Source organism: Sesamum indicum, linkage group LG2 (genome assembly GCF_026168435.1).
Source record: "Sesamum indicum cultivar Baizhima isolate 11 linkage group LG2, ASM2616843v1, whole genome shotgun sequence".
NCBI lineage: Eukaryota > Viridiplantae > Streptophyta > Magnoliopsida > Lamiales > Pedaliaceae > Sesamum > Sesamum indicum.
Window position 1 is genome coordinate 18,566,020 of NC_142658.1, and position 25,026 is coordinate 18,591,045.

Consider the following 25,026-nt stretch of genomic DNA (forward strand, 5'->3'; position numbering starts at 1 on the left):
GGTCAGCTATATCTACATTTATATTATTTATAAAAGAAAATATTGTGTATTCGTGAAAACAAATAATCTGTATAAAAGACATACATTATGTGTTTATGTGTAGCAAAAACAAAAACTCAAGTTCATGTTGGGGCACTTGACTTTTTGACAACTTCTTTCCTACTAATAAAATATGTTTGGTAAAAAAGTAATTATTAGCTTTCACTTTCTCAAGATGCAGTACTAACTATAATTTAGAAAAATCACTCTCTTACTTTTTTAAATGTTATTTTTTAGAAATATATTAAAAACCAGCAAATATCTAATACTTTTTCACATAAACTTTTATTTCTTAATGCCCATTTTATAAATCATAGTCTTTTGCACCCATAATTTGATATATATTCCATTTGTGGGAAAAATAGATAAAAATAAAACTAATTTCTCTTCCTTAAACCTTAAAAACTATCGAAATATGAAATTTTCATATAAATCAATCTCGCTCTTTTTTCACTTCTAATGCTATTTTATATTTAATTGTGATATCAAATCAATATATTTTAATGATAATACATATAAATAAGTATCTTCACTTTAATTACTGTTTTAGAAATAAAAAATAAAAAAAATGAAAACACAAACAAGTTGGTATTTTTCAATGAAAAGGAGAACACCAGCTTGAAAAGTGAAAACCCCAAAACAAATAATTGAGCTGTGATTTTTCCAATCTTTTGGCCTTAAATGAAATTTCTCTAATTTTAGTGGACCTACTTGCAAATACTCCAATATTTGGGGAGCAAACATTTTTCGTTTCTTTCACATAATAATGAGCATTAAATATTTCTTGGGATTCGCAGTTGTGCCCCGACACCAAATTGTATCTTGCAATTATGCATTTATGTTTGTAGTGAAAAAGAATATCATTTAAAAACAATTTCTTGATGTGAAGGAAAAGGGAAATTTTAAATATTCTTATTTCCAAAATAAGTTGCTATATCTATATATATTTATTTTGATTATTACTATACTATACTTTAATATTTTCTATTTCGATAAAAATAAAATACTTTACTTACAATAATTTTAATTGTTATCTTTGTAACATCGATAATATTTTTCTCAATATAATTTAGTTTTATGATTGGAAATATTAAATATTTTGAGTGATATTATTATAAAAATTCGAAGATTTTTTTATATAAAATAAAGTATTTAAAATTTAAAAAAAATTAAAAGAAAAAGCCAAATAACTTTCTGGTTTTCTGTTTAATTAAATTAGAAAAATAGAAAAAAGATATTTAATAAAAACAAGAAGAAAACAACAATAAAATAGTAATCCCACTTATAAAGCTAAAAGGAGAAGAAAAATAATAATAATAATAATATTTACTGTATATCATTTACCTATTTCTCTCTCTTCTCTACTTCTCTGCAAAGTGCAGACTGCTGTCAATTGTTTGCTCTCTCTCTCTCTCTCTCTACAAATTTGGGAATTCACCTTTTTGGATTCTACAACGGAGAGTGGAGCAACTGATTAATGTGGAGGGATTGGTGAAGCCAAGAACCTTTTGACAGCAGATGTTCTTCAGAATTAGGGGTGGGGTTGTGATTTTTTTCATGCTGTAGGTAAAGCAATTGCACAAATAGATGGCGGGTCAGTCAGGGGCCGGGTTTCATCAGCAGTACCATCACCAGCAGCCGGGCGTATTGTTTAAATCTGGTGGAGCGACGAGCAACAGCAGCAGTAGCTCAGGTGGGTGTGAGTTGATTTCTATGGGGAATTATTATAGGAACCACGGGGGGAGCTTGAATTTGACTGGGAATGATGGGCCTGCGGGGGGAATGATTTTTTCACCGGGTGGTGCTCAGAATTCTTTGGATTCTTCTTCGACGGTTATGTTGGAGTCGGTTCCCGGGTTAAAGCACGATACGGGTTTGGCTGCGGAGTGGTCCATCGATGAACAGTACAAGTTGGAGGAGGGACTTGCCAAGTAGGTACCTTCTTCCTTATTCGGGAAAACCGGTCGATGATAGATAATTTTTCTACATTTTATGGTGTATTATTTTGTTGCTTGAGGTACGAGAAGGTAGGAATTTAGTGTCTACCACGTGCTGCTGGAGCTTGGTCGTTGGTCTAGTAGCGTTACCCCTGCCTTGTTAGTGGAAACACATAAGGCCACGGAGATGGTGGATGAAGTTATTAGCAAAGAAGATGTGAGAGAGACGTTGTAATGGGATGGGAGACGAGAAATTTGTTAAAATTGTCTTTGATAGAATTTCGCAGTGGAGCATTTGAATACGACCTTTAGAGTCATTTTTCTTGGAATTCCTTGATAGGGGATTTGTATATTACCTTCATAAAAGGATTTGATGAATCCTTCCTAAAACTGGTCCTTTTTTCCTAATGACAACTAGTCAGTGTACACAGCTAAAATTGGACTGGCAAACAAGAAAAACTGGTTGTTAACACTTGTACTATCACTTTCCTGGGTGGTTTCCTCGCCAACCAAATAGAGTCCTAAAATATTGGTGGAAGTAGAATGGAACCAAGAGCTATACGATCCTTTTTCCTCCATGAGGTGACTGTGCTCATGGTTTTCTGGTCTACTTGTGTAATATATAATATCTTTAATGCATCAGCATATATTTCATCAATTTACCAAAAAATAGCATATTGTGCACCAGAAGGAGGTTTTGGTTAACTGATATGCATCTCTATATGTTTTATATATTGTCATACTTTTATGGAGATTCCATCCAGAAAATGTAGAGCAACTAAGTTTATGCCAATTTGCATGTCATTCAGACCTTTACCAATAACTAATAGTAAGAAAGATTATGTCAATTTGCATCAGCTACTATGACTCACATAGAAATTGAATATCAATATCTGTATTTTTCTATCTAATCACCTCCCACCCATCAACAAACGAGCACAGTAGCAGAGTTGCCTAACTTCATTGAAGAAGATCGATTAGGAGTCATTTACTACTAAATGGTTGTATGTCAAATAAAATTATTATTTCCAAGAAACGAATGCTGATTCCAAAAGTAAGAAAAACATGAGCTCTGTGGTTGATGCAGCTGCCATTTGACTCCAGTATGTTGAATGCATCTGTTTTGTATTTCTTGGAATCAGGTTCCTTTCCAGTACTTCTGTGATGGCTTCCATTTTAGTCAGAGACTAAGATGATTCTCATCATATTGTTGCTTAAGTTTGTGGGTGTTTTAGCTTTTGTATAACTTTTTCTCTCTATCATGCTTCAAATAAGTTGGTAGGGCAGTCGGGTTTGTTCTTTTGTGGAGCTTATCTTGGATTTCCAATTGTCTTCTATTTCTTGCAATTGAGCAATCTTAATTTCATCGGGTTGTTTCCTACTTAATATCTGTAGATATGCCAATGAACCCAATATCATGCGGTATATTAAGATTGCTGCCACACTCCACAACAAAACTGTACGAGATGTTGCTCTTCGATGTAGATGGATGACGGTAAGTTCAAAGTCCTGTTGAGATTGCAGTTAATCATAACATTCTCCAAAATCGAGAAATGTAATTTTGTTTTAATTTTTTCATGATTGACTAAACGTGTTCTTTACCTTCTAGCTGAAGTACTTAGGAGGATTGACTTCATTATTGAAGTGCTTATGCCTAATTCATGATATTGTTTGTCAGAGAAAGCGGAGGAAACAGGATGATCAGAGCTTGGGGAAGAAGGGGAAGGATCGGAAGGTAATATTCTTAGTTTTCTTTTATAGTACTTTGAGCTGACTTTGAATTATCAACCTTGGTGTAGTTTATGGTATAATTTTTAGAATTCAGTTCAATTCGTTGTGATACAGTCAAAAGCTGAAAAACTGTTCAAGAATTTTCATGCTTTGCAGTCTAAAACCAGATGGTTGTTCATATGATGCATTTGAGCTCAAAGCTAAGCAAAGATTATATTTTGTTTTTTCTCTTCACTGTTGAATCTTATTATTCTATTGTTTAAAAAAAAAAAAGAGAAGAAAAGTAACAGAGGAAGAGAAAAATGGATCTGATTTACATGGACTGCAATTCTTTTAACAATCACCAATTGCATTAAAGGCCTTTCGGATTAGCCAATGAACTTCAGAGTCGCTTAAAAACCACTCTGATGTCATCTGAAATCTCCATTGACTTCAATTCAATGTCTAGCTGGAAAATTCTTTATCTTTATAAAGACAAATGTGGCAGTGGACCGTTTATGTAGAAAGAGTTCTTTAGGCTACATTTTCTGAGTGATGAAATAGAAAATAGACCATGATTTGGTTTTTTCTGATTATTATTCACAGCATAAATTTTGGGGCTGACCTCCAAATTTACTTCTGCTATGCGCTTCAAATCAACTATGATCGGATTAGGTTGCATATCTACTGAAGATTCAGTCATGCGCTCGAAACACTTTGCTCTTTATCCATGGGTTCGAAGACAGTAGAAAGTTGCTTAATGATATGAATTTGTTGGTGTCTTAATCAATTGCTGATGTCACTTGTATTCTGTGTGTATGTGGTGTCTAATTTGTCCTGTTTATTACTGACACGAACCTTAAGTTTGTAAATATTTTATGAGCTTACTATCTTCATCGGTGTCACCATGCAAATGTCTATGCAGATGCAGCCATACATATCTCTGAACACATAAATATACATATGCACTCAATCACACATACACATAACACTCATGCACACACATCTATGTGTGTGTTCTGGATGCTAATATATCTCTATAACGCAATGCCTATAAATCTACAAGTACAAGCATGTATTGGCATGCAGGATATTTTGGGGGTTGAGGTGTTGGAAGATATGATATGGCATGTTGCATGTTGTGGAGGTGGTGGGGGTAGGAGCTGTCAAAGGCAGGTGGCAAAGGGGCGTTACTTCAACAAGGAAAAAGAGAAACAAAAAGAAATGCCATTAAAAATAAAATAATGGGAGCAAAGCAGTTGGCTTGTGATGCATACTCCATGTATGAAGAGTGAAACTACTTGGAACTCAAGGTTTAGGTCCAGGTTGGAACTGGTCATTTGTAGGCTAATTATATACCCATTTGTGTTAGGCCGAGAATTGGTAACACCCTATCGAAGTTGGAGGAAGATTCAGTTTTGTTTTTGTGTAGCTCTGTATCTAAGAACCACGTGTGCTTCAAACCAAGTATACCATTATTTAAGTGTACCTTCTATCTTACCCTTTGGCGATGATATTGTGTCAGTCACCTTTTGGCAGTGATACCAATTCTTGGTTTTGTATGTTACTCATCTCATTCTTGTGGGACCTATATGGTTGCTACACCAAAAAGGTTATCATTAAGTTGCATATACCTGATTGATAATGGTCTCTATAGCTTGATCCTTTTCTTGTAAGGTAACTTTAATGCGATTACTCTAATAAGTGCTCTACAAAAGTTGATATATATTCGTATAAGGTTGTTGTTTTGTGTGATTCACTAATCCAATGATTAGAAATTATCCCTCTTCTGAAAGTATTCGTCTTCTTAATGTTGACACTTTCTCAGGAAAAAGTGGTGGAGTCAACTCTGAAGAATAACATGTCTTCAGCTTCATCAGTAAATGTGGCTCCATATTCTGTAGCTACAAACCATTGTGATCAGAGTGACTGCATGCTTTCAGGAGGTTTGTCTAATTAGCTATTGTGATTAACCAAGATTCTTTTTCTTGACCTAATAATGATTGTATTGATTATATATTCCCTGTTCAAGCTGAAGGAGGTTGAGTCAAGACCATTTTGCTATTCGTTTTTTGTTGTAATTGATTGTTGAACTTTTCTTCTTTGTCATATTAAGTGATGAACATGATACATCCGTGGTTATGGATAATAACGCTTGGGTGATTACTACGGGAGTTACCTGATGCTAAAAACTCTAGCCAAATATCTGACAATGAGATGAAGTGTCTCTTTGCCTAAAGCATTCTTAGTTATCTTAAATGTAGCTGTTCTATAAGTTTACAGATGCTAACATTGTACAACTCTCTAAATGTCCATGTTGCCAATATATCACCACATTTTGAGTTTTACGGTGAACATTCCCCTATATTAGTCTCAGTAAGATATAAAGAAATGATATACACGTTACACCACGATTTTGAATCAGAAGAGAGATTTCAAGAAATGGCAGATCTATTCACTCTATCAATAACCGAGCCGGATCTGGTGTATCATAAGGGATTTGCCTTTTCTATTGATTCCTACGGATTGATGGAAGTATTGCATGAATGTTTTCTTTTGGTTCCCTTTATTCTTTATTCCCCTCTACCCCAATATAGTGTTTGTTTCCAGAATTACTTGTAAATGAACATATTACTATGGACCTGAACTATTTGATATTCTTTTTTGAGTTTCAAGGTGACACACTTTTATTGGAAATAATTTTATGTATGTTTCAGTACTAAGGGGCACAGCCAGACATCTTCTGGAAGAAAATAATCAGGCTTTTGATCAAATTTCTGCCAATCTTTCGACCCTCAAGGTAGTGCCTGCTCCCTTTTGTTCTGGAGGATTTTGGAACTTTCTCCTTGCTATGCCAAGCCAAGTAATCGGTATTTGCAATAAGAAGTTTTGTGCTGGGAAACACTTTTACTCAATGCTGTTATTACGAAAAGCTATCTGCAAGATATAATACAGGTGTTATATACTGTCAGTTATCCGGTCGGACAACACGCATGCGTATTTTGTTGCTATGTTCCTAGGTCAAAGGAAATAGCTGTGTGTGTTAACTTGTACATCCACACAAAATTTCTCAAACTTGACACTCATTTCTTGTTGCATTAGCACCACTTTTCAACATAATGCTTGAGACCCAAATGGTGAAAAAGATTATTCTTGATTGCTCCTTACATCTCAAGTGGCTATTCATGGTTTGACATTTCAACTCGGCAAGAGGATGAAAACTAAGCACTGATGGCAGGAGCATCACCATGAGACATCTTTGTGACATGTGGCTATATATACACCCTTTCCCCACGCACCACTCAGTGATCCCAAGCTATACTGCTTAGTAGGAAAGCCAAGTCCTGTTCCAGGTCCGGACCCTGTGTCGAGTCAATGTGATGTAGGCAATGTAAATGCAACCATAGAGCATTAGATTGGACAGCAATGCAATTTCCTTAAAAGTTAATTTTGGCTAACATCAATCTTTAGCTTAATTACATGTTTCTTTTAGTATCCAAGTGTATTTAAAAGTTGATTTTAGCTAACTATAGTCTTTAGCTTCATTACATGGTTTCTTAGTACCCAAAGGTAATTTAGGAATTGTATATTCTGTGTTTTAAGTTTGAACGTCCCTATTTTCCCAGTCTAATTAGAAGTCTAATCCTAGGTGGGGTAGGAGATATCTTGAGGCTTATAAATATGCGTGTAATCTTCTAAGGATCCATCAGTTAAATTAATAAAGGTTCTTCCACATAATATCAGATCTTTCTTTGTGAGACAAAACAACCTTAGTTCCGATGCCGAAAGGATTCCATGATTATTCTCTGATTTTCCTCTTGTTGTTAACTTCTCTCTTCAGTATTTCCTAAGTTAATATCCAAACAAACACTGTCTATCAGCCGAAAAGCATGTTTTATGCCTTTAAGATCCTTAATTGGATTTTCCTGAGCCCTCTACAAACATTTGATTGTTATCTTACTTTTCTAACACCGGATTAAGCCTTCAAATCATTGTTTCCACCTTGCTCATAGCCTGTGTCTTACGGTCTTGCATTCCAGGAAGAGAACATAAGAGAAGACAAAGCGATTAAATCTTAGTGTTTGCCCACGGAGATGATTAACATTTTCCCCATTGATATTGCCATGTGTTGTAATGGTGGCTGATATGCTAGATGAACTATATATCTGAACTAACTTTGCTCTTCTAGAAAATATGAACAATCGACAAAGTGAAAAGAGACTAGTATTCACCTGTCAGCTTTTATTTCACCTTGGCAGTGTGAATTGATCTCTGCCATTATGCATCTGGTTTTCTCTATCTCTCACTATTTTTCCCTTTTAAGTTTAGCAATTATTTTCCTCTATTGATGTTGAGATTTTTGTTACAGTTGCAGCAAAACATCGATCTCTTTTTTCGTACAATGAATAACTTAACTACAATTTTGAATGAGTAAGTCACTCTAGTTAGTGTAGTAAACGTGTTTTGGACCTTGGTGGTCATTGGTATGTTATTTCCTGAAGTTGTTTTTCTGTTTTATGCTTGCAGCATGAAAAACATGCCTGGAATAATGAGTCGAATGCCTCCTCTTCCTGTGCTCTTAAATGAGGAACTTGCCAGTAGTATTTTTCCTTGTGCATCTCAGGTATAACCCCTCTCATGCAGTTGCTAGCTTTGCATCATTTCCCAAAAATTTCTTTTCTTATTTCTGGATCACAATCTGGCTGCATAGCTCTTGATAATGACATAACTTATATGCTGTGCATGCCAGTGTTATTATTGTGAATATTAGAAATGGTTAACATTTTAACAATTCATGATGAATGCGGGATATGTGATTAAGTAACATTTATGCCTTCATGAGTGTCTTTATTTGAGAAGGATTGTAATATGTTGGCTTGCACAATGTTCTTGTTCTTGTTGACCTTTTAGATCACTGCTAATCTCTACGACATTGTAAATGGTTACTCTTATTCCCTGTTACGATGGGATGTCAGTGGGGTTTTACGGTGGCCTTGGGCCTTGGTCGAACATTGCCAGGGTCAGGTGTGTTCTTGCTGACACCCAGCAATCAGCACCCAGTGTTCATGAGTGGAGCCAAGATCCACCCTGGACCTCCCCAAACCTGAACCCAAAAGTACATTCCGTTGGGATCTGTTTGTCATCAGTAAGCACTGAACCAGTAAAAACATAGCAGATCTCAGGTCAACTGATTTCCTGGTGATTCAAAGCCAAATAACAGAGCTAAAATGTAAGAACCACCAAATATCATTGACTGTAAAATTCATCTCCGAAAACCAAATACGTAGGGCACTAAACATAGAATTCGAGTCATAATTTAATATTTCAACAGGTAGTCGCTGCAAGTTTGTAAGAAAACTTGGGCGAGGGCTCAAACTGAGTCAACATTGTATTCAGGATAGTTGCCTCCACTGCCTTCCACCCCATCTGAGTGGCCCTGTCTTGCAAAGTTGCTTTATGTACTGGTGGCCTATGGCAGTGTACTGTTTGCCGGCAGAGGGTAATAGGATGACCATATACTTGACTGACTGAGCAGAAGATAGAAAATAGGTAGAAGCAGTAAAAATCGGTAGCAAGCACCGTTATCTAATTAAATATATGTTAATTCAGGTGGATTAGCAAAGCACATATTTTTCCCTGGACCGAGGCCAGGTCCAGAAATACAAAAAACTTTATCTACCCCACACCCTGTTCATTCAATACGAACCTGTCCTGAGTTTTACCTATCCCTATTGTTGTCAAAATATTTAGGGGTTTCACTCAATCAATTTGAACCGAACTGAATTTGGTAGGCTGAAATACCATTCTTAATACTGAACTGAACAAATTGGCACGTATTTTAATCCTTTTTTTTTTTTGCCAATTTGGTTATCCAATTATCCTCTTTTCAGAACAGAAATCAAAATAGAAAAAGTGTATACGTATAAATTAAAAAATAAAATCATAAGTGCATTATTTATTTTCTATTTTAAGTTTTAGTAAGTGAAAGAATTATATAATAGTAGAAAAATGTCTATTTAAAGTGAATTACATTTTTAAAAATTAAATCGTTATTCTGTATAGTTCATAATGAAATAAGAGAATCAGAAATCGAAACAAATACCAGGCAAACACCTCAAGGATAGGATATACCTATAGCACTACCGAATGCACTTCCAGCCCAGAAAATGCATTGTGAACACTGTTCAAAACCTAGAAGTAAGCAGTTACATCTAAACTGTAATTTGTTTGACCATATTCAAGTTTAGTTGTTAACAGTAAACATGCCAATATTAGATACACTTTGGATTAAAAAATAGGACCTAATTATCTTTTGACATGAACTAGTCGACAATCTACCTAAATTCAATTTCACACTTTCTGATTGTTAACTTTGTCATGATTAATGAAGATATGTCCTTACTCTGAAGACATGAAAGAGGGAAATTTGAGAGGATTCCGAAGCTTGTATTCTTGTAGCATAGACTGTAGAACATCATTGCATCCATTCAGAACCGACTAAGTCTTTAATGTGCAATCTTTCTTTGGTACTCTCTGTATAGAATTGGAATTTTGCTTAAGCATTTCTAACTCAATTAGGTCCAGAGCAAGTTTCATGGTCCAATGTCATTGATCCTTTTGAGACAAATGGATCCTAGGTTTTATTTTCTCCAAAACTAATCAGCTGAACTTGAACCATATTATATATATAAATCTATAGATGACATTCACGAACATATAAATCGTAATATATGTATGCGTATATATATGACATTCACAAACAAGTCAATTCGTCCAATTTAATACTTACATATATTTTGGCAATAAAACATCAATGATCATCATTATTATAGAAAAGGACGGTCTCATGTCTCACAGGCATGATTTATTTTCCATGGAGTGAAGAGAAAATTGGAAAATCATAACACTCTATGTATACACCATTAAGCATTTAAGCCAGCTGCAATCATCTTACAATCGAGTGGTTTATTCTCCTATCAGAGCCTTTAGAATTGGATGCAAGCAATTGAACAGGAAGGAAAGAGGGAGAAAAACACATATTAATTGAATAAAGTGGCAAATTCTCTGTGCTCCAAATGCGACTTGTTGATCAATTATGCACTAGACTATTTTTCTAATTCAGCAAAGAAATGAACTACGGAATCTTTTCTGCAAGTGAGTTTTTTGCATCACGTCTGACATGGTTTTGGTGTTTCTCTTGTTTATTTCCACTGGAAATAACTGTTTGTCTGGTGACCCTCGGAAATCTTAAACATGTTTTTCTCTTTTTCATTCTGTTATTAGTCTATACAGGAAAGTATCCTTGTGGTAAACATCATTTTCCATTAGTGATTGTTCTACGCTCGAAAGTACTTGAGTCACTATGACCGCTTGAACTCTTGGTCGTCCTTCCACTTAGAGTTACCCTTGCAAAAATTCGATTGAACATTCTAATGTTACTCATCTAATATTGTTAAAAATTTTAAACTCTATACGTTAAATCATTACCAGTTTCCATTATTGATTTGCTGGAGCATCTGGTCTCCTAGTACAAATGGACCTGAGTTTAATATACAGATAGATGTAGTACGCCAAGCTACCTTCTTAGTAAACCACTAATGCTGGGTCCACTTTTTCTGCAAGCTGATTCTCTCACTTTTCAAGAAATGATGTATTATCCATTCTCAATGTGGATTACTCTGCTTTTCTTCTTTTTCCAGCCCATGATGTTTAGCTCATCAAGTTCGACACCGTTGAAGCAGGAGCCAGGATGTTGATTATTGATAATTCTTAACTTTGGTTAACTCAAGTCTGGTCTCTGTAAGTATCGAAATTCTTCTGTAAAGGTGCAAGAAGCTGGCAGGCTTTCTAGCTTTTCTGTTATGTCTCCAGCGGGATGAGTCTCACATTAAATATTCTCCAGAGATGTCATTTTCGAAAGATGATTGCTTGCTGAAAACGGGTACCAGTAAACAATAGATGAAAATAATTTTCACAATCCTGTATCAGTTGCAGAGAAACAGAGATCTATCCAGACAATGCACTGATCTCTAATGTTAGTTGCCACCTTTTATATGTAAATTTTCGGAAAAACTAGTATGAGTGGGATGCTTAGATTTGTGCTTGATTGATCCATAGTTTTTTTAATGCTATGTCGATTGCGAATTTCATCACTTACTTGGATAGCCTTTATGCATGTTCTATTACGCCTCAACGTTACATTAATGATGTTGTGAAGTGTACTACGGCTGCAGGTTTGCTTGCAACAGCTTCTCATGAGAGTAGCCTTTGCTTTTCTCCTTTCTGAAATCAGGGCTTCTAAATTTCTATTATTAAGAGAACCTTACAATCCAAACACCTTGTTTTATGGGCAAGGTTTTTTCATCCATATTAAACTTAGTAAGCATGTTGGTCCGTCGGGCATCGAGGTGTTTGCAACAGTTTAATTTAAGTGTGTATTAATTCTTCGTTGAAAATAATGTTTTCGATTTACAATTTCTGCTTTGAACTGCCTTAAAGTTCATTACACTTCTTCCGTAAGACGTTGAAGTCTGGTGGATCAAGAAACTGTAACCGAGCCCTTCTTGGGGCGTCGTAAATTGTACAGTACCAGAAAATTCAAACGTCAACCATTTGAAAGTTTTTCTTTGACACTGAGTGCTGTGCAAAAACATAGACAATATTTGTGAGGTTTTTCTGTGTTTCACATTATTTATTACGTTCATGTAAGAAATGAGAGTGGGTGATTTCATGTTATTTACTTGAATTTAAATAATAGTTTCGGTATATACTTTTTCAATTTAGAGTGCTAGTTTATAAAGATAATGCAAAAATGAGTGTAATGATTTCCCATGTTAATGAGTATTGAACTACTGGGGTTATATTAAATGAGATAAGTTATTACAGCTTTCATAAAATTTAGTATCTATCTATGCTATATATATTAAAAAAGAGCATTTTTTTTGTGTCTCTCTTAATTTCTTTTTTTACCCCACCTGTGAATTTTCACATTTTTTCCACAGTATAGAAGTGGTAAAAATATTTTTAATTTTAGTTAATATTTTTTTCATTTTCTCCTAATCTAAATATTTCTTTCAAAACTACTTTTATAATAATCATTTTTGTATTGTCCTTTTTCGTATAATAACTTTTTATTAAATTATACTTAATTATTATAAATTTTTATGCATATGCATTAAATTTGTCACATTCAACTCTATGTATGAGGGAGGAGACCTTTATTTCGGATTTTATTACAACTTCACCATTTACGTCTTGTCTTAACAGGGCTGGGATAAAAATTTTGAAGGAAAAAAAGGAAAGACAAAAGGAAAGATTGCATTGGTGCTATAGTTTTCCCTTTTTCTAGAGGAGCATATAAAAAGGGTATTGAGTCAGCCAAGCTAGTAATTGTCAATACTTTTCTATCACTCATCCAACAATTAATTTAATTTGTAAGTTTCTGTTACGTTTTTATTAATTTTTTATGAATTATGAATTATAGTATTACTTAATTTTTAAATTCTCTTGAAATTTTTGTATGTAAAGATTTTTCAGAAATTTCATCCATCTCGTTCAATATTTTTATAATTTTTTAATAAAAATAATATAATAAGAGAAGTAAACAATTTCAAGTCTTTAATAGGCAAATTATGATATATACAGGAAAATATGAGGGAAAATTGTCAACTGTATAATACACAGCCGCAAATTCTTTTGTTAGTTCTTTCAGAAGCGACAGTGCATTTGATTTTGGTGTAATGAGAGTAGCCGCTCGCCCTTTCATGTTCCCACTACAATCGCAGCTGCTGTTTTCAAGAATTTAATGGCTGGTTTTAAGACATCATATGGTTTCTCAACGCCCATCTCTCTCTCTCTCTCTCTCTCTCTCTCTACATAGTTCTTAATATCTCACTTGTTGATGGAGAAAAAGGAAATTAAAGGCAGCCGCCGACTCATTTGGACCCAAAAAAAAAGTTTGCCTTTCTTTGAAGTCAAAACCATTATCAGTTCCACCTACATACATACATAAAAGTATTCTTTTGGGCACCCAAAAAGAAGTCTTTTTTTCTTCATCTCCATTCCATTCTTTTTCTGCAACCTCATTTCCATTTACTTTTTCTCTTCTGGGCTGGAGTTGTTTGCTATAATATTACCCTTTGTTCTGCATGTTTCTTTGAGCTTTCATCACGGGAGAAGTTGTAATGAGAAGCAGAAAGATCTTGATTTGAGGGTGGTTTACTGCTTTTAGTCTCAGCTGTTGCTGTTCTGCTATCTATCTATCTATCTATCTATCCCCTTTACATGAGATGACTGTGTTGGTTTTCTGTATAGTTTTCATCTTTCTTGGATTTTCTACTCAAGCTCAGAACTTTACATGCAGCCCAAAAGATTTGGATTCTCTCAGGGCTTTTGCAGAGCACCTGGAGTCAGGTGTTGATGTGTGGGGATTCAATGCATCCTCACCCAATTGCTGTAGTTGGGAAGGAATAACTTGCAGTTCTTCATCCTCTCTGGGACTGAATGATCGCATCAACTATGGTAGGGTGGTTAAGCTGGAGCTTGGGAGGAAGAGGCTTCTTGGAAATATTTCAGACTCTTTAGGCAATTTGGAGCAGCTTAGAACCCTCAATCTCTCCCACAACTTCCTCAAAGGCTTCATTCCTCAGTCAATTTTGCATTTGCCCAAGTTAGAAATCTTGGACTTGAGCAATAATGAAATCTCTGGATGGTTCCCAAGCAGCACAAACCTGCCTTTAATCAGAGTTGTTAACATATCTGAGAACTCCATCATGGGTTCTGTCCCTGTGGGGATTTGCAGCAACTCAACCAAGATTTCGGTTATGAACATGGCAGAGAATAATTTCACTGGGATTCTTCCTCTGGGGCTTGGGAATTGTACCTCATTGGAGGAACTCTCCCTTGCTGCAAATTTTATCTCTGGTGGTTTGCCTGAAGATATATTCCAGCTACTGAATTTGAAGAAGTTGGCTCTTCAGGAGAACCTGTTTTCTGGACAGCTGAGTAACCTCATTGGTAACCTCTCTAATCTTGTTGAAGTTGATTTATCTTTGAATGAGTTTTCAGGAAATCTTCCGGATGTATTTGATAAATTTGTGCAGTTGCGACAATTTTCAGCTCAATCCAATAGGTTCAGTGGTAAAATACCGACTTCGTTGGCGAATTCGCCAACTATTAGTACAATTAGTTTAAGAAACAATTCTTTGGGAGGTACGATTGATCTCAATTGCTCGGCAATGGTTAATCTTGTTTCGCTTAACTTGGCTACTAATCAATTTCATGGGGAGATCCCTAGAAATCTTCCAACCTGTCCAAAGTTGAGAACGATAAATTTTGGAAGGAATAACTTCTCTGGGCAAGTCCCAGCTAGTTTCAAGAATTTTCAGAGTCTTGCGTACATTTCGCTCTCCAACTCCAGCATTTCCAACCTTACTGGTGCATTAGAAATTTTACAACACTGCAGAAACTTGACAACATTAGTTCTTACTTTGAATTTTCGTGACGAAGAAATGCCTAGTAATCCTAGTCTCCAGTTTGTTGGACTGAAGACCCTTGTTATTGCCAATTGCAGACTCACTGGTCAGATTCCCCAGTGGCTGAATGGCTGCAGGAATTTGCAATTATTGGATTTGTCGTGGAACCACTTGGAAGGTTCAATTCCATATTGGTTTGGAAACTTGTCGTCTCTGTTTTATTTGGATTTATCCAACAACTCGTTTACGGGGGAGATTCCGAAGGAGCTTACTAGGATGCAGAGCCTCATTAGCGGTAATGTCTCAATGGAGGAACCATCCCCAGATTTCCCGTTCTTTGTGAGAAGGAACCAAAGTGGGTTCAAGTATAGACAAGTTGTCAGTTTTCCTCCAACGCTGGAACTAGGCAACAATTTTCTCACAGGACCAATCTGGCCAGAGTTTGGCAATCTGAAAGAGCTGCATGTTTTGGATTTGAAATGCAATAATCTATCTGGACCTATCCCGAGCAGTTTGTCTGGCATGACGAGCCTAGAAACTTTGGATTTGTCTTTTAACAATCTGAATGGAACAATACCATCTTCTTTGAGTAGGCTCAGCTTTCTGTCAAAGTTCAGTGTTGCCCACAATGATCTCTCTGGAGCTATCCCGACTGGAGGTCAGTTCCTGACCTTTCCCAACTCAAGCTTTGAAGGTAACCCAGATCTCTGTGGAGAGCATGGTCCTCATCCTTGTCCTGAGAGCAGCAAAATTCCTCACATATCAGCTGACAGATCAAAGAAATCAAGGGGCAAGACTATAGCAATGGGTGTGGGCATTGGTCTGGGAACTATTATTCTTCTTAGTCTAGTCTCTTTAATTATTGTGTGCTCATGTAAGCGAAGAGTTGTCAATCAAGAAAAAGAGGATTCTCATACCATTGAGAAAGGCTTCGAAGACACATCAAGTCTTGTTATTCTATGTCAGAACAAGGACAGCAATAAAGGGATTCTTCTTGATGATCTTCTGAAGGCTACCGACAATTTTGATCAGTCCAACATCATTGGATGTGGGGGTTTTGGTTTGGTCTACAAGGCTGTCTTCCCTGATGGAAGGAAGGTGGCTATAAAACGGCTCTCAGGCGAGTATTTTCAGATGGAGAGGGAATTCCAAGCTGAAATAGAGACCCTCTCAAGAGCTCAACATCAGAATCTTGTCCATCTTCAGGGATACTGCAAGTACAGGACTGACAGGTTTCTAATATACACATACATGGAGAACGGTAGTCTCGATTACTGGTTGCATGAGAAAACCAATGGGCCTACCTCATTGGACTGGAGAACAAGGCTGCAAATCGCCCAAGGGGCAGCCAGAGGCCTCGCTTACTTGCACCAGTCATGCGAACCTCATATCCTCCACCGTGATATAAAGTCAAGCAACATCCTTCTGAACGAGAAATTTGAAGCGCACTTAGCTGATTTTGGCCTTGCAAGGCTCATTCTTCCTTACGATACACACGTCACAACCGACCTCGTTGGAACACTGGGCTACATCCCTCCAGAGTACGGCCAAGCCTCAGTTGCAACTTACAAAGGGGATATATATAGTTTTGGCGTCGTTCTTTTAGAGCTTCTAACCAGCAAGAGGCCGATGGATATGTGCAGACCAAGAGCATCCCGGGACCTGATCTCGTGGGTTGCTCAAATGAAACGAGAGAAAAGGGAAACCGAAGTGTTTGATCCATTCATTTACGACAAACAACATGCTCCACAAATGCTAACCGTTCTTGAGATTGCTTGCCTTTGTTTGAGCGAGAACCCAAGGATACGGCCTTGCACTCAGCAGCTAGTTTCTTGGCTTGACAACATTGATTCAACATCTACGTTGGATTCAAGCTAGAGGAAGATGAGTTGTCTTTTAAAGCTGAAGAACAATGTAGTCTCTCATTCTTAGAAGAGTAAGTTCTCCATAATTTGGTAATTTAGTCATTCGATCTGGCGCACAAAAACGAGGCATCTGTTGTATATATAATTTTTTACATTAGTTCAACAGTGGAGAAAGGTGAATAATCAGAGAAAATGTAACTTTTGCACACTTATATGGTAATAAATATTACAAAATCTCATTCACAATAAACACTAAATTCTTCTGCTCTTCGGACACATGAAACATGTGGGATGTGTTGTACTACTGCATGGATGATTGATGATGAAAAAATCCCAGATCTTGTGAACAGTTGTATATGAATCATGTCCAAATATGCTTGTAATGTCATTAAGTGAAACAACAGCATTGCCTGTATTTCAAATGTCTGCAATGTCAAGTTCACATCTCAAATGTCAATAGCCTACAATGTCGAGAGTCAAATCAAACCATAGCAGTATTATCAAAAGTCTAGATTCTCAGTGTTGCAGAAAAGTCATCAGATAGAAAGTTCTAAGCGGTCAATAAACGCATCACGCTTGTTTGCCTTTGACAATTATTGCATATGTAAGTCTTGAAAATATTCCACTCTGGACTAATTTATACCATTCGGGGTCGGAGATCGCAATGGCCTCAAGTTAGCTGATTTAGAAGGTGCTTGAGATTTGAGAACACCAACATATCGTTAGGCTTGTTGGGATGCTTTCAATTAAAATCTTCTAATACTTAAACTAGTCGGACATGAGATTAAAGGAACAAAATATAAAATTCTCTCAGGGCTACTTATACGAGTTCATGCATCTCGATTTTGACCTTTTAAGTGTTGGATGATCGACAAAAAAATGCACAAATCCTCATCCTCCCTTATTTGGGCATTTTGAGGTCCCTAGGGTGGCAATTTTGTCTTCTTTCTTGAATACCCTCACTATAGACCCCTATCAACTATCACTATAATATGGACCATCCCTTAAATTCCACGATGATATCTCTAATTTCGTTTACAAGTTAGTATTTTATTTGAGGTTGGACTAATCTAACCATACGCCAAAGTCAATCAAGAATTCTGATTTTTTGTATTTTCACATTTTTCAGATCATTTTTGTACTTGTCTTGTTTGAATCATGACAATAATCAAATTTTTCAAGAGTCCGCCTGATTTCATTCAATTCAAATTCGATCGAATAAAATCATCAATTACGACATACAATCGTACCATTATTATAAATACACAACCCTTTAAATGTCGGGTATTTTCTATTACTGGAATGATTACTATTTTAGTTATTCTCATAGCGAATTATTAAATTTAAAAAGTTGAGAAAACTACAATTAGGGTATATTTAGTCTCTTATCAGCACAGGTTTACGAGTACTAGCTTGACAGTCTGAGATCAGAGGTATCATCGAAAAATTATATCACCTCGACAACCACCTCAAATTAGTTACGAAAAAGGGAATTAGGTCGAACTATTGAGCAGAAGTTCAAGAAGGGAATAATTACATGTATATCCGATGTGATTTTGGAAAATTACATTTTATATTCCTGAAGTTTGACAAATAAGTCATTCTGTTAGTCAAAATTAATTGAATTTGTTGATATTAATAAATAAAAATTAATATTTATCCTCGATTTATTACTGACTTACTCAATGTCAAACAAATCTTTTCTGACTAAAATATCCTTATATAGGAGAAGATATACACCCTCACATACATTAACATGTGAAAACGTATAAGGATAATATTGTCATAAAAAAAAATTAGTTGACCTATAATAAATCAGTAATAAGTCAATTAAGGATAAATATTAATTTGTATAGCGAAGTTTTTTTATTAATATTAACACACTAATGGATGAAATTATTTATTAGACAGAAGCAAACCTCAGATGTATAAGATGTAAATTTTCAAACTATAGGGGGTCTACATGTAATTTATGGGTGTTCAATTCGGTAACACCAACTGAACCAAAAGTTCGATTAACCAAATTTCAGTACTCTATTTGAATACCAAACCGAATATTTCAGCTCAGTTCAGTTTTTGTGCCGAACTAGCCTAAAATTTTTAAATATATATATAATGTTAATTTATTAATTGTAAATTATTTATTAATCAATAATGTATTAACCATAAAATTATTTTTTATTATAAATAAAGATAGTTAATATTTATATTTTTTTATTATATTTATAATATAGTATATATTTTAAAATTTGATATCAAACCCAATACCAATTTTTTTTAAGAAAAAAAAGAACCAAATACCTAACCAAACTTTTGGTTTGATATTCGATAAAAATTGAATTTTTTATTTGATTGATTAATCGAAAATTGCATACTTTTAGTGTAATTATATCAAACTTTCAAAGAGAAGTGTAATATACTAAAAAATTATTTCTTATAAAAAAGATTATTTATTAATTTTTTATTTAGAGTTAAACTAATGAATAATATTTATGGAATTATTTTAAAAAGATTAGATACAAAATATGTTAAGAAATAGCTACTTAGTATCATATCCTTTTTTAATTATTTTACCAATAAAAAAATTAGTATACCAAGCACCTTAACATCTTATAAGATGAGAAAACCTTTTATAAATTTTAGGGTAAATTACAACAAGCTCCCGTAAGGTTTAGTATAATTATGAATTCCCCTTATTGTTTGAAAAATTATAAATATCCCACTGATATTTGATAAAATTATATAATTCTTAGATGGAGGTATGAAATTGTGAATTTTGCCCTTGCTGCATTTTTTCTTTGGTTTAAAAGGTCATGAAAAAATTAGACAAAGTGGACGTAAAACTTTATAAAATTATAATAATTTATCCACTTAGTCCATGAAAAAAACTTTGAAAAGTTTTTTAAAAAATAAGAAAAATATATAATTCATAGTCCACAAGTGCATTTTGGTCAGTTTACCAAAATAAATGGATAAAAATCCAATGAAAGACTAACCAATTGAACTAATTGTTAAACAACTGTTAAAATATCAATGGGTATTCGTAATTTTTTAAATATCAAGAAGATATTTGTTATTATACCAAACCGCAGAAAAACTCATTATAATTTATCCTAAATTTTAATATATCTTAGGGTTACTTACACTTAGACTCCCTTTGAAAATGAGAAATTACACTTTTTTCAAAAAAAAAATTGAAATTACACTTACATTCTCTCTGAAAATTCTCTGTTTACACATGGCATCCTTCCATTAGTATTTGGACGTGAAATACTGACTTACGTATAAAATAATTTACATAATTTTTCGATTTGTTTCTCATTTAACATTCCCATATTTATATTTATAAAGAGATAAATAATTATATATATGGAGTGATGTTAGCATCATCATACCTTTTATCTCTTATAAGTACATGAGAATGCTAAATAAAGAGTAAAATTAAAAACTTGGGTCATTTTTTTATGCTAACGTCAAAATTTTTCTTCCAAATCTCAACGAGAAGATGATAGGCGTAAACAACAAATTTTAAGTGGAATTTCGTAATTTTGGGGGGGAAGTATAATTTTTTATTTTCAAAGGAAGTCTAAGTATGATTAATTTTTTATTTTATCCAAACGCTTTAAGATCTTATATTTAAAATAAGATTCAATATTTTATAAGAGGATAAGAACTTATAAAATATTTTAAATAATCTTAGCCAGACGCGCTCTAAATGAGCCGACAATGCTGTCCATGTGGGTTTATATCCACATTGACTTTGACTGGTTGGATCAAATATTACAATGCCGTATGTGATCCAATGAATGGCTCACCAGTATTGTGGTACAAACTCACATGGACAGCATCGAATTTTAGCATTTAGATCCATCCCAACACATTCTGCCTAAGTAACCCCACTAGTTTGATCAATCAAGTCTGGAAGTAAATTGAGATATCAATCAATGGCTCAACATATTCTACAAACAAACTACCAAAAGAAGAAGAAAAACCTGTACCAAAGTGCTACATACTTCTTGAGAAATCAATGGACTGAAAATCACCTAACATGATATTCAATTCAAGTAAAAAAAACAAAAACAACAAAAGACAAAAAAATATGATTTTCATACTCATATGAGAAAAACCAAACCGCTTATATACTGAAGTGTTCTTCCCTTGGCAAACTCTGCACAGTATCTGACCATCTCCCAGGTGAATGGTCACTACTGTTAGAAGACAAGTGTGCCTCTGCTCTTGCCTCTCTAATCATCCTCAGAACTTCCCGCATCACCGGCCGACTTTCCGGTGTAACGGAAACGCACGCCATTGCGATGTTCAAGAGGGCACTAAGTTTCTCCTCGGATGCCTCGTTGCCGGATGCCGGCTCGTCGCCTGACTCGGTCTCTTCCTCCCGGACGGATCGGACCCATTTAGGTATGTCGGAGCCATGTTCTTGTACGAGGTCTTGGAAAGGAGTCTTTCCGGTTAGCAGCTCCAGTAGGAGGACTCCGTAGCTGTAGACATCGGCTTGTTGCGTTAGGGGTTTTCGCACGTCGCGACATTCCGGGGCTCGGTAGAAGAGGGATGAAGCACTAGATTCCTCTTGCGAGTCGGGGTTGCGGAACGGAGTTAGTCCGTAGTCGGTGAGGCACGACTCGAAGTCGGACCCTAATAAGACATTGGTGGATTTCAAGTTCCCATGTGTCAGGCCAGGATTTTGGTGGATGTAGAGTAGTCCTGCGGCCAAGTCCTCTGCTATTTTGAGACAAGATGTCCAGTGGAGGGGCTTTGAACCACCTGCCGCTCTTGATCCTGCAAAAGTAGTTCTAAAATATTGAGAAAAATCGAGGCAGATGCAATGAGACATGACCTGTGCGAAGCCATAAGTTTTCCTTACCACTCTTTTTCCTTTGGGAATATATATCTTGCAGTAATTTCAGGTGACATAACATGAACATTAACGCAGTGTAGCAGAAGATTATACTAATTTTAGATTGTCAGGACTATACAGTGGTACCAAATAAAAGTTCCTATCAGTCGAGCAACAAAAAAGATCGGTAGAACATAAATCTACTCTCACTTAGAACAATCTCAGAAGTTTTTGTTCCAGTTTCAACATTTAGTTTAAACATTCTGGAGAACAAATCCTGAACCATCCACTCGTTGCACCTAGCTGATATCAGACACTATTTGACAAGTCAACCATCCCGCCTGTGTACCGCCGACACTAGCCACCTCATAATGTTGAACATGTACCAAGATCTTGCGAGCTGCCCAGTCTAGTAAATTTTGCATTCCGTGTTTTTAGATTCAGGAACGATAAAAAAGTGGTGATTGTTCTGTTCTCAGAAAGAATGCTAGTCCAAAAATCAATGCACAAAGACACTCTCCTGATGACTAAATACAAACATACTTGCTACATGCAGAAACAAATAACAACGAGAATGTAAGGAAATGAAACAGCGTACCATGTATGAGAGAGAAGAGACTGCCATTCGGGAAATAATCATACACAAGTAGACGCTCCTCCTTCGCCTGAAAATAAGCCCTGAGCGTAACCAAATTAGGATGCCTTAATCTACCAAGAATCTCAATGTGTCTCCTGAACTCCTCCATTTTCGGGTACCTTGCGTCTTTCAGCCTCTTCACGGTCACAATGTACCCCGACTCCATGACTGCCTTATAGGTGCTTCCGATAGTCCCCCTCCCCAATGTCTCAGCCGAGGCCTTCAACAGATCCTCCAAGCTGTAACTCATTTGCTGATCCCCTGGTCCAAGGAAAACAAGACTCCCAAGTCCATCGGGCCCTTGGTCCCAAGAAAATCCGCCTTGTTTACTAGCACTACTATCGTCCCGACCACCGCTAGCAACACCACTAGGCGTCCCCTCCTCCACCCCTCGTGCAGCTACTTTACTCCTCGCCTCTGTTTCCTTTCTCGTCTTTCTCAAACACACCATCCAAACTGCTGCGACAACACATAACAGGGCAAACCCACCAACACACAGAATGACTATCAATATAAGTTTCTTGTTCCGCTTATGATGCCCCATTTTACGTGGCACTATCGGGTATGCTGGACTAGCAGATGGACCAAAGTTACACGGTTTTTGAATTTGTAAGCCGCACAAATCAACATTAGCAACGAATGAGGACTCATTGAACCTGACCAATTGTGCAGTTGCTGGGATTTCCCCAGAGAGTGCATTATTCGACACGTTAAAGAATCGCAAACTTCTTTGATTAAAAGGCGGAATGTCACCGGTCAATCGATTATCTTGCAAATAAAGCACATACAGTCGGCTCAAACCAACCAACGAACGAGGAATCTGACCCGACAACATGTTACCAGCCAGAACAATGACTTTTAGACGGTGCATCAAAGAAAGACTAACTGGGATTCGACCCGAGAACTTGTTGTTATTGAGGTAGAGGGACTTGAGGTTTTTCAGGCCAGAGAACTCTGGAATTTGCCCAGAAAGTGAGTTTTCTTTAAAGCTTAAAACCCTTAACTGATCCAATTGATTCAAGCTTTTGCCGTCTAATGTGCCGCTCAAGTTAAATCTTTCAACAACAAGCTTAGTGACCCTACCATTCAAGCATTCTTTAACACCATGCCATTGACAGAAATCACTCCCTCCTCCCCATTGAAGAGAACCCTTCGGGTCTACAGAGGCTTTCAAAGCCAAAAGGGCCACAGAATCTTCTGATCTTGCTTGGGGGAATCCAGACAATAGTAAAAACAATGATGACAACAAGAAGAACAAGAATGAGGGAGAGGAGTTGTACCTTGAGAGCAATGTACCACCACCACCCATTGATGAACTCAAGACACCCCACTTCCTGATTCAAAAATCAAACCTTGAAAGGGAAAATAGTTAAATGATGATGGATGATATGTCTAATAATGAAGCCTTGATTTGGTTCCCATAATTAAAAAAAGAGACATGGGTCAAACTCTATTGATCAGCTCAGCACTAAACACCTAGAGAATCTTGAAAAGGTGGAAGATCCAAAAGGCAAATGGCTTTCTGCTTTCAGCTTTAACACAGCCAATCTCACCACCAAAACCCCCAGATCTGAAACCATTGTCAAAGGGGAAGGATGTGAGGAAAGATCACGGTGAAGAAGCATGGGGGCCTCAATGAATCAAGTGTAAAGTAAAGGGGCGCGCCAGTTAGTGTCGCTGTCCAACCCTCTTAGGTTTATTTGACCCCCAAGATAAGAAATGTTTTTGCTTTACTGAGAGGGTTTAATCAAGAACATAGAGAGAGCAAGCAAAGAGAGAGAGAGAGAGTGTGTCACAGACACAACACCAAGACCCAAGAATTTAATAAGGGAACTCATCTACTCACTGTCCATTTCACTAATGGTGGTTTCCATTACCCTTTACACAAACTGTGAATAATTCAGCTCCACTCTCTCTCTTCTCTCTTCTCTCTCTCTCTAGAATAAAGAATGGGAGAGGGGACTTGGGCGTTTCTCGAATTTCTTGCAGAGGGACACATGGCTGAAGGGCCTCACGTGAAGTTTGGTCAGGAGTTTTTAAGACCCAAAAAATGCCTTCTTTTTTTTTGTTCTTGTTTCTTTCTTTCTTGTTTTCAAGACAACCTTATTGCTATGCTGACTGCTCCCTCAAACTCACACGCCCACCATTGTAATCCATCCATCCATGCATGCTCCACTAAATCCATTTCTGTTTAGGAAATCGCGAAATACATATATCATTTCACATAACTCTCACCAACCAACCAATCACTCACCTTTCATGCTTCCACAAGTTTAATATGAAAAAATTTAAGTAACGTTTCTTTCTGTCTCTGTTTTTTCTCTTGCTTTTAGCACCCAAAGGAGCATTCAATAACACCCCATGATTCATCCGTTACGTATTAATATAATGCATGAGAGAGAGACAGAGTGTGTGTGTGTGAGAGAGAGAAGCTATTAAATGATTAATCTTTTTCACCCTGAAAATGGGAAATGACTGAAGAAATTGAAAGTTGGACAGCAACAAAGCAATA

General features: G+C 36.2%; 3 protein-coding genes across 3 annotated transcripts; 2 read left to right on the forward strand and 1 right to left on the reverse strand.

The window, feature by feature from the left end:
• Nucleotides 1–1,368: 1,368 nt before the first annotated feature.
• LOC105156132 (uncharacterized) lies at nt 1,369–11,843 on the forward strand. The gene is made up of 8 exons (XM_011072183.3): nt 1,369–1,970; nt 3,372–3,471; nt 3,655–3,711; nt 5,515–5,632; nt 6,404–6,486; nt 8,056–8,117; nt 8,214–8,310; nt 11,387–11,843. Exons 1-8 carry the CDS (start codon nt 1,627–1,629, stop codon nt 11,441–11,443), a joined length of 918 nt encoding a protein of 305 aa, XP_011070485.1. The 5' UTR covers nt 1,369–1,626; the 3' UTR covers nt 11,444–11,843.
• Nucleotides 11,844–13,374: 1,531 nt separating this feature from the next.
• Nucleotides 13,375–17,282, forward strand: PSKR1 (phytosulfokin receptor 1). The gene has a single exon (XM_011072184.3). The coding sequence runs from the start codon at nt 13,976–13,978 to the stop codon at nt 17,036–17,038; it is 3,063 nt and encodes a 1,020-aa protein (XP_011070486.1). The 5' UTR covers nt 13,375–13,975; the 3' UTR covers nt 17,039–17,282.
• Nucleotides 17,283–20,928: 3,646 nt separating this feature from the next.
• Nucleotides 20,929–24,784, reverse strand: LOC105156134 (inactive leucine-rich repeat receptor-like serine/threonine-protein kinase At1g60630). The gene is made up of 2 exons (XM_011072185.3): nt 22,476–24,784; nt 20,929–21,819 (listed from the first exon to the last, which is right to left on the reverse strand). Exons 1-2 carry the CDS (start codon nt 23,821–23,823, stop codon nt 21,161–21,163), a joined length of 2,007 nt encoding a protein of 668 aa, XP_011070487.1. The 5' UTR covers nt 23,824–24,784; the 3' UTR covers nt 20,929–21,160.
• Between the last annotated feature and the right edge of the window lie 242 nt (nt 24,785–25,026).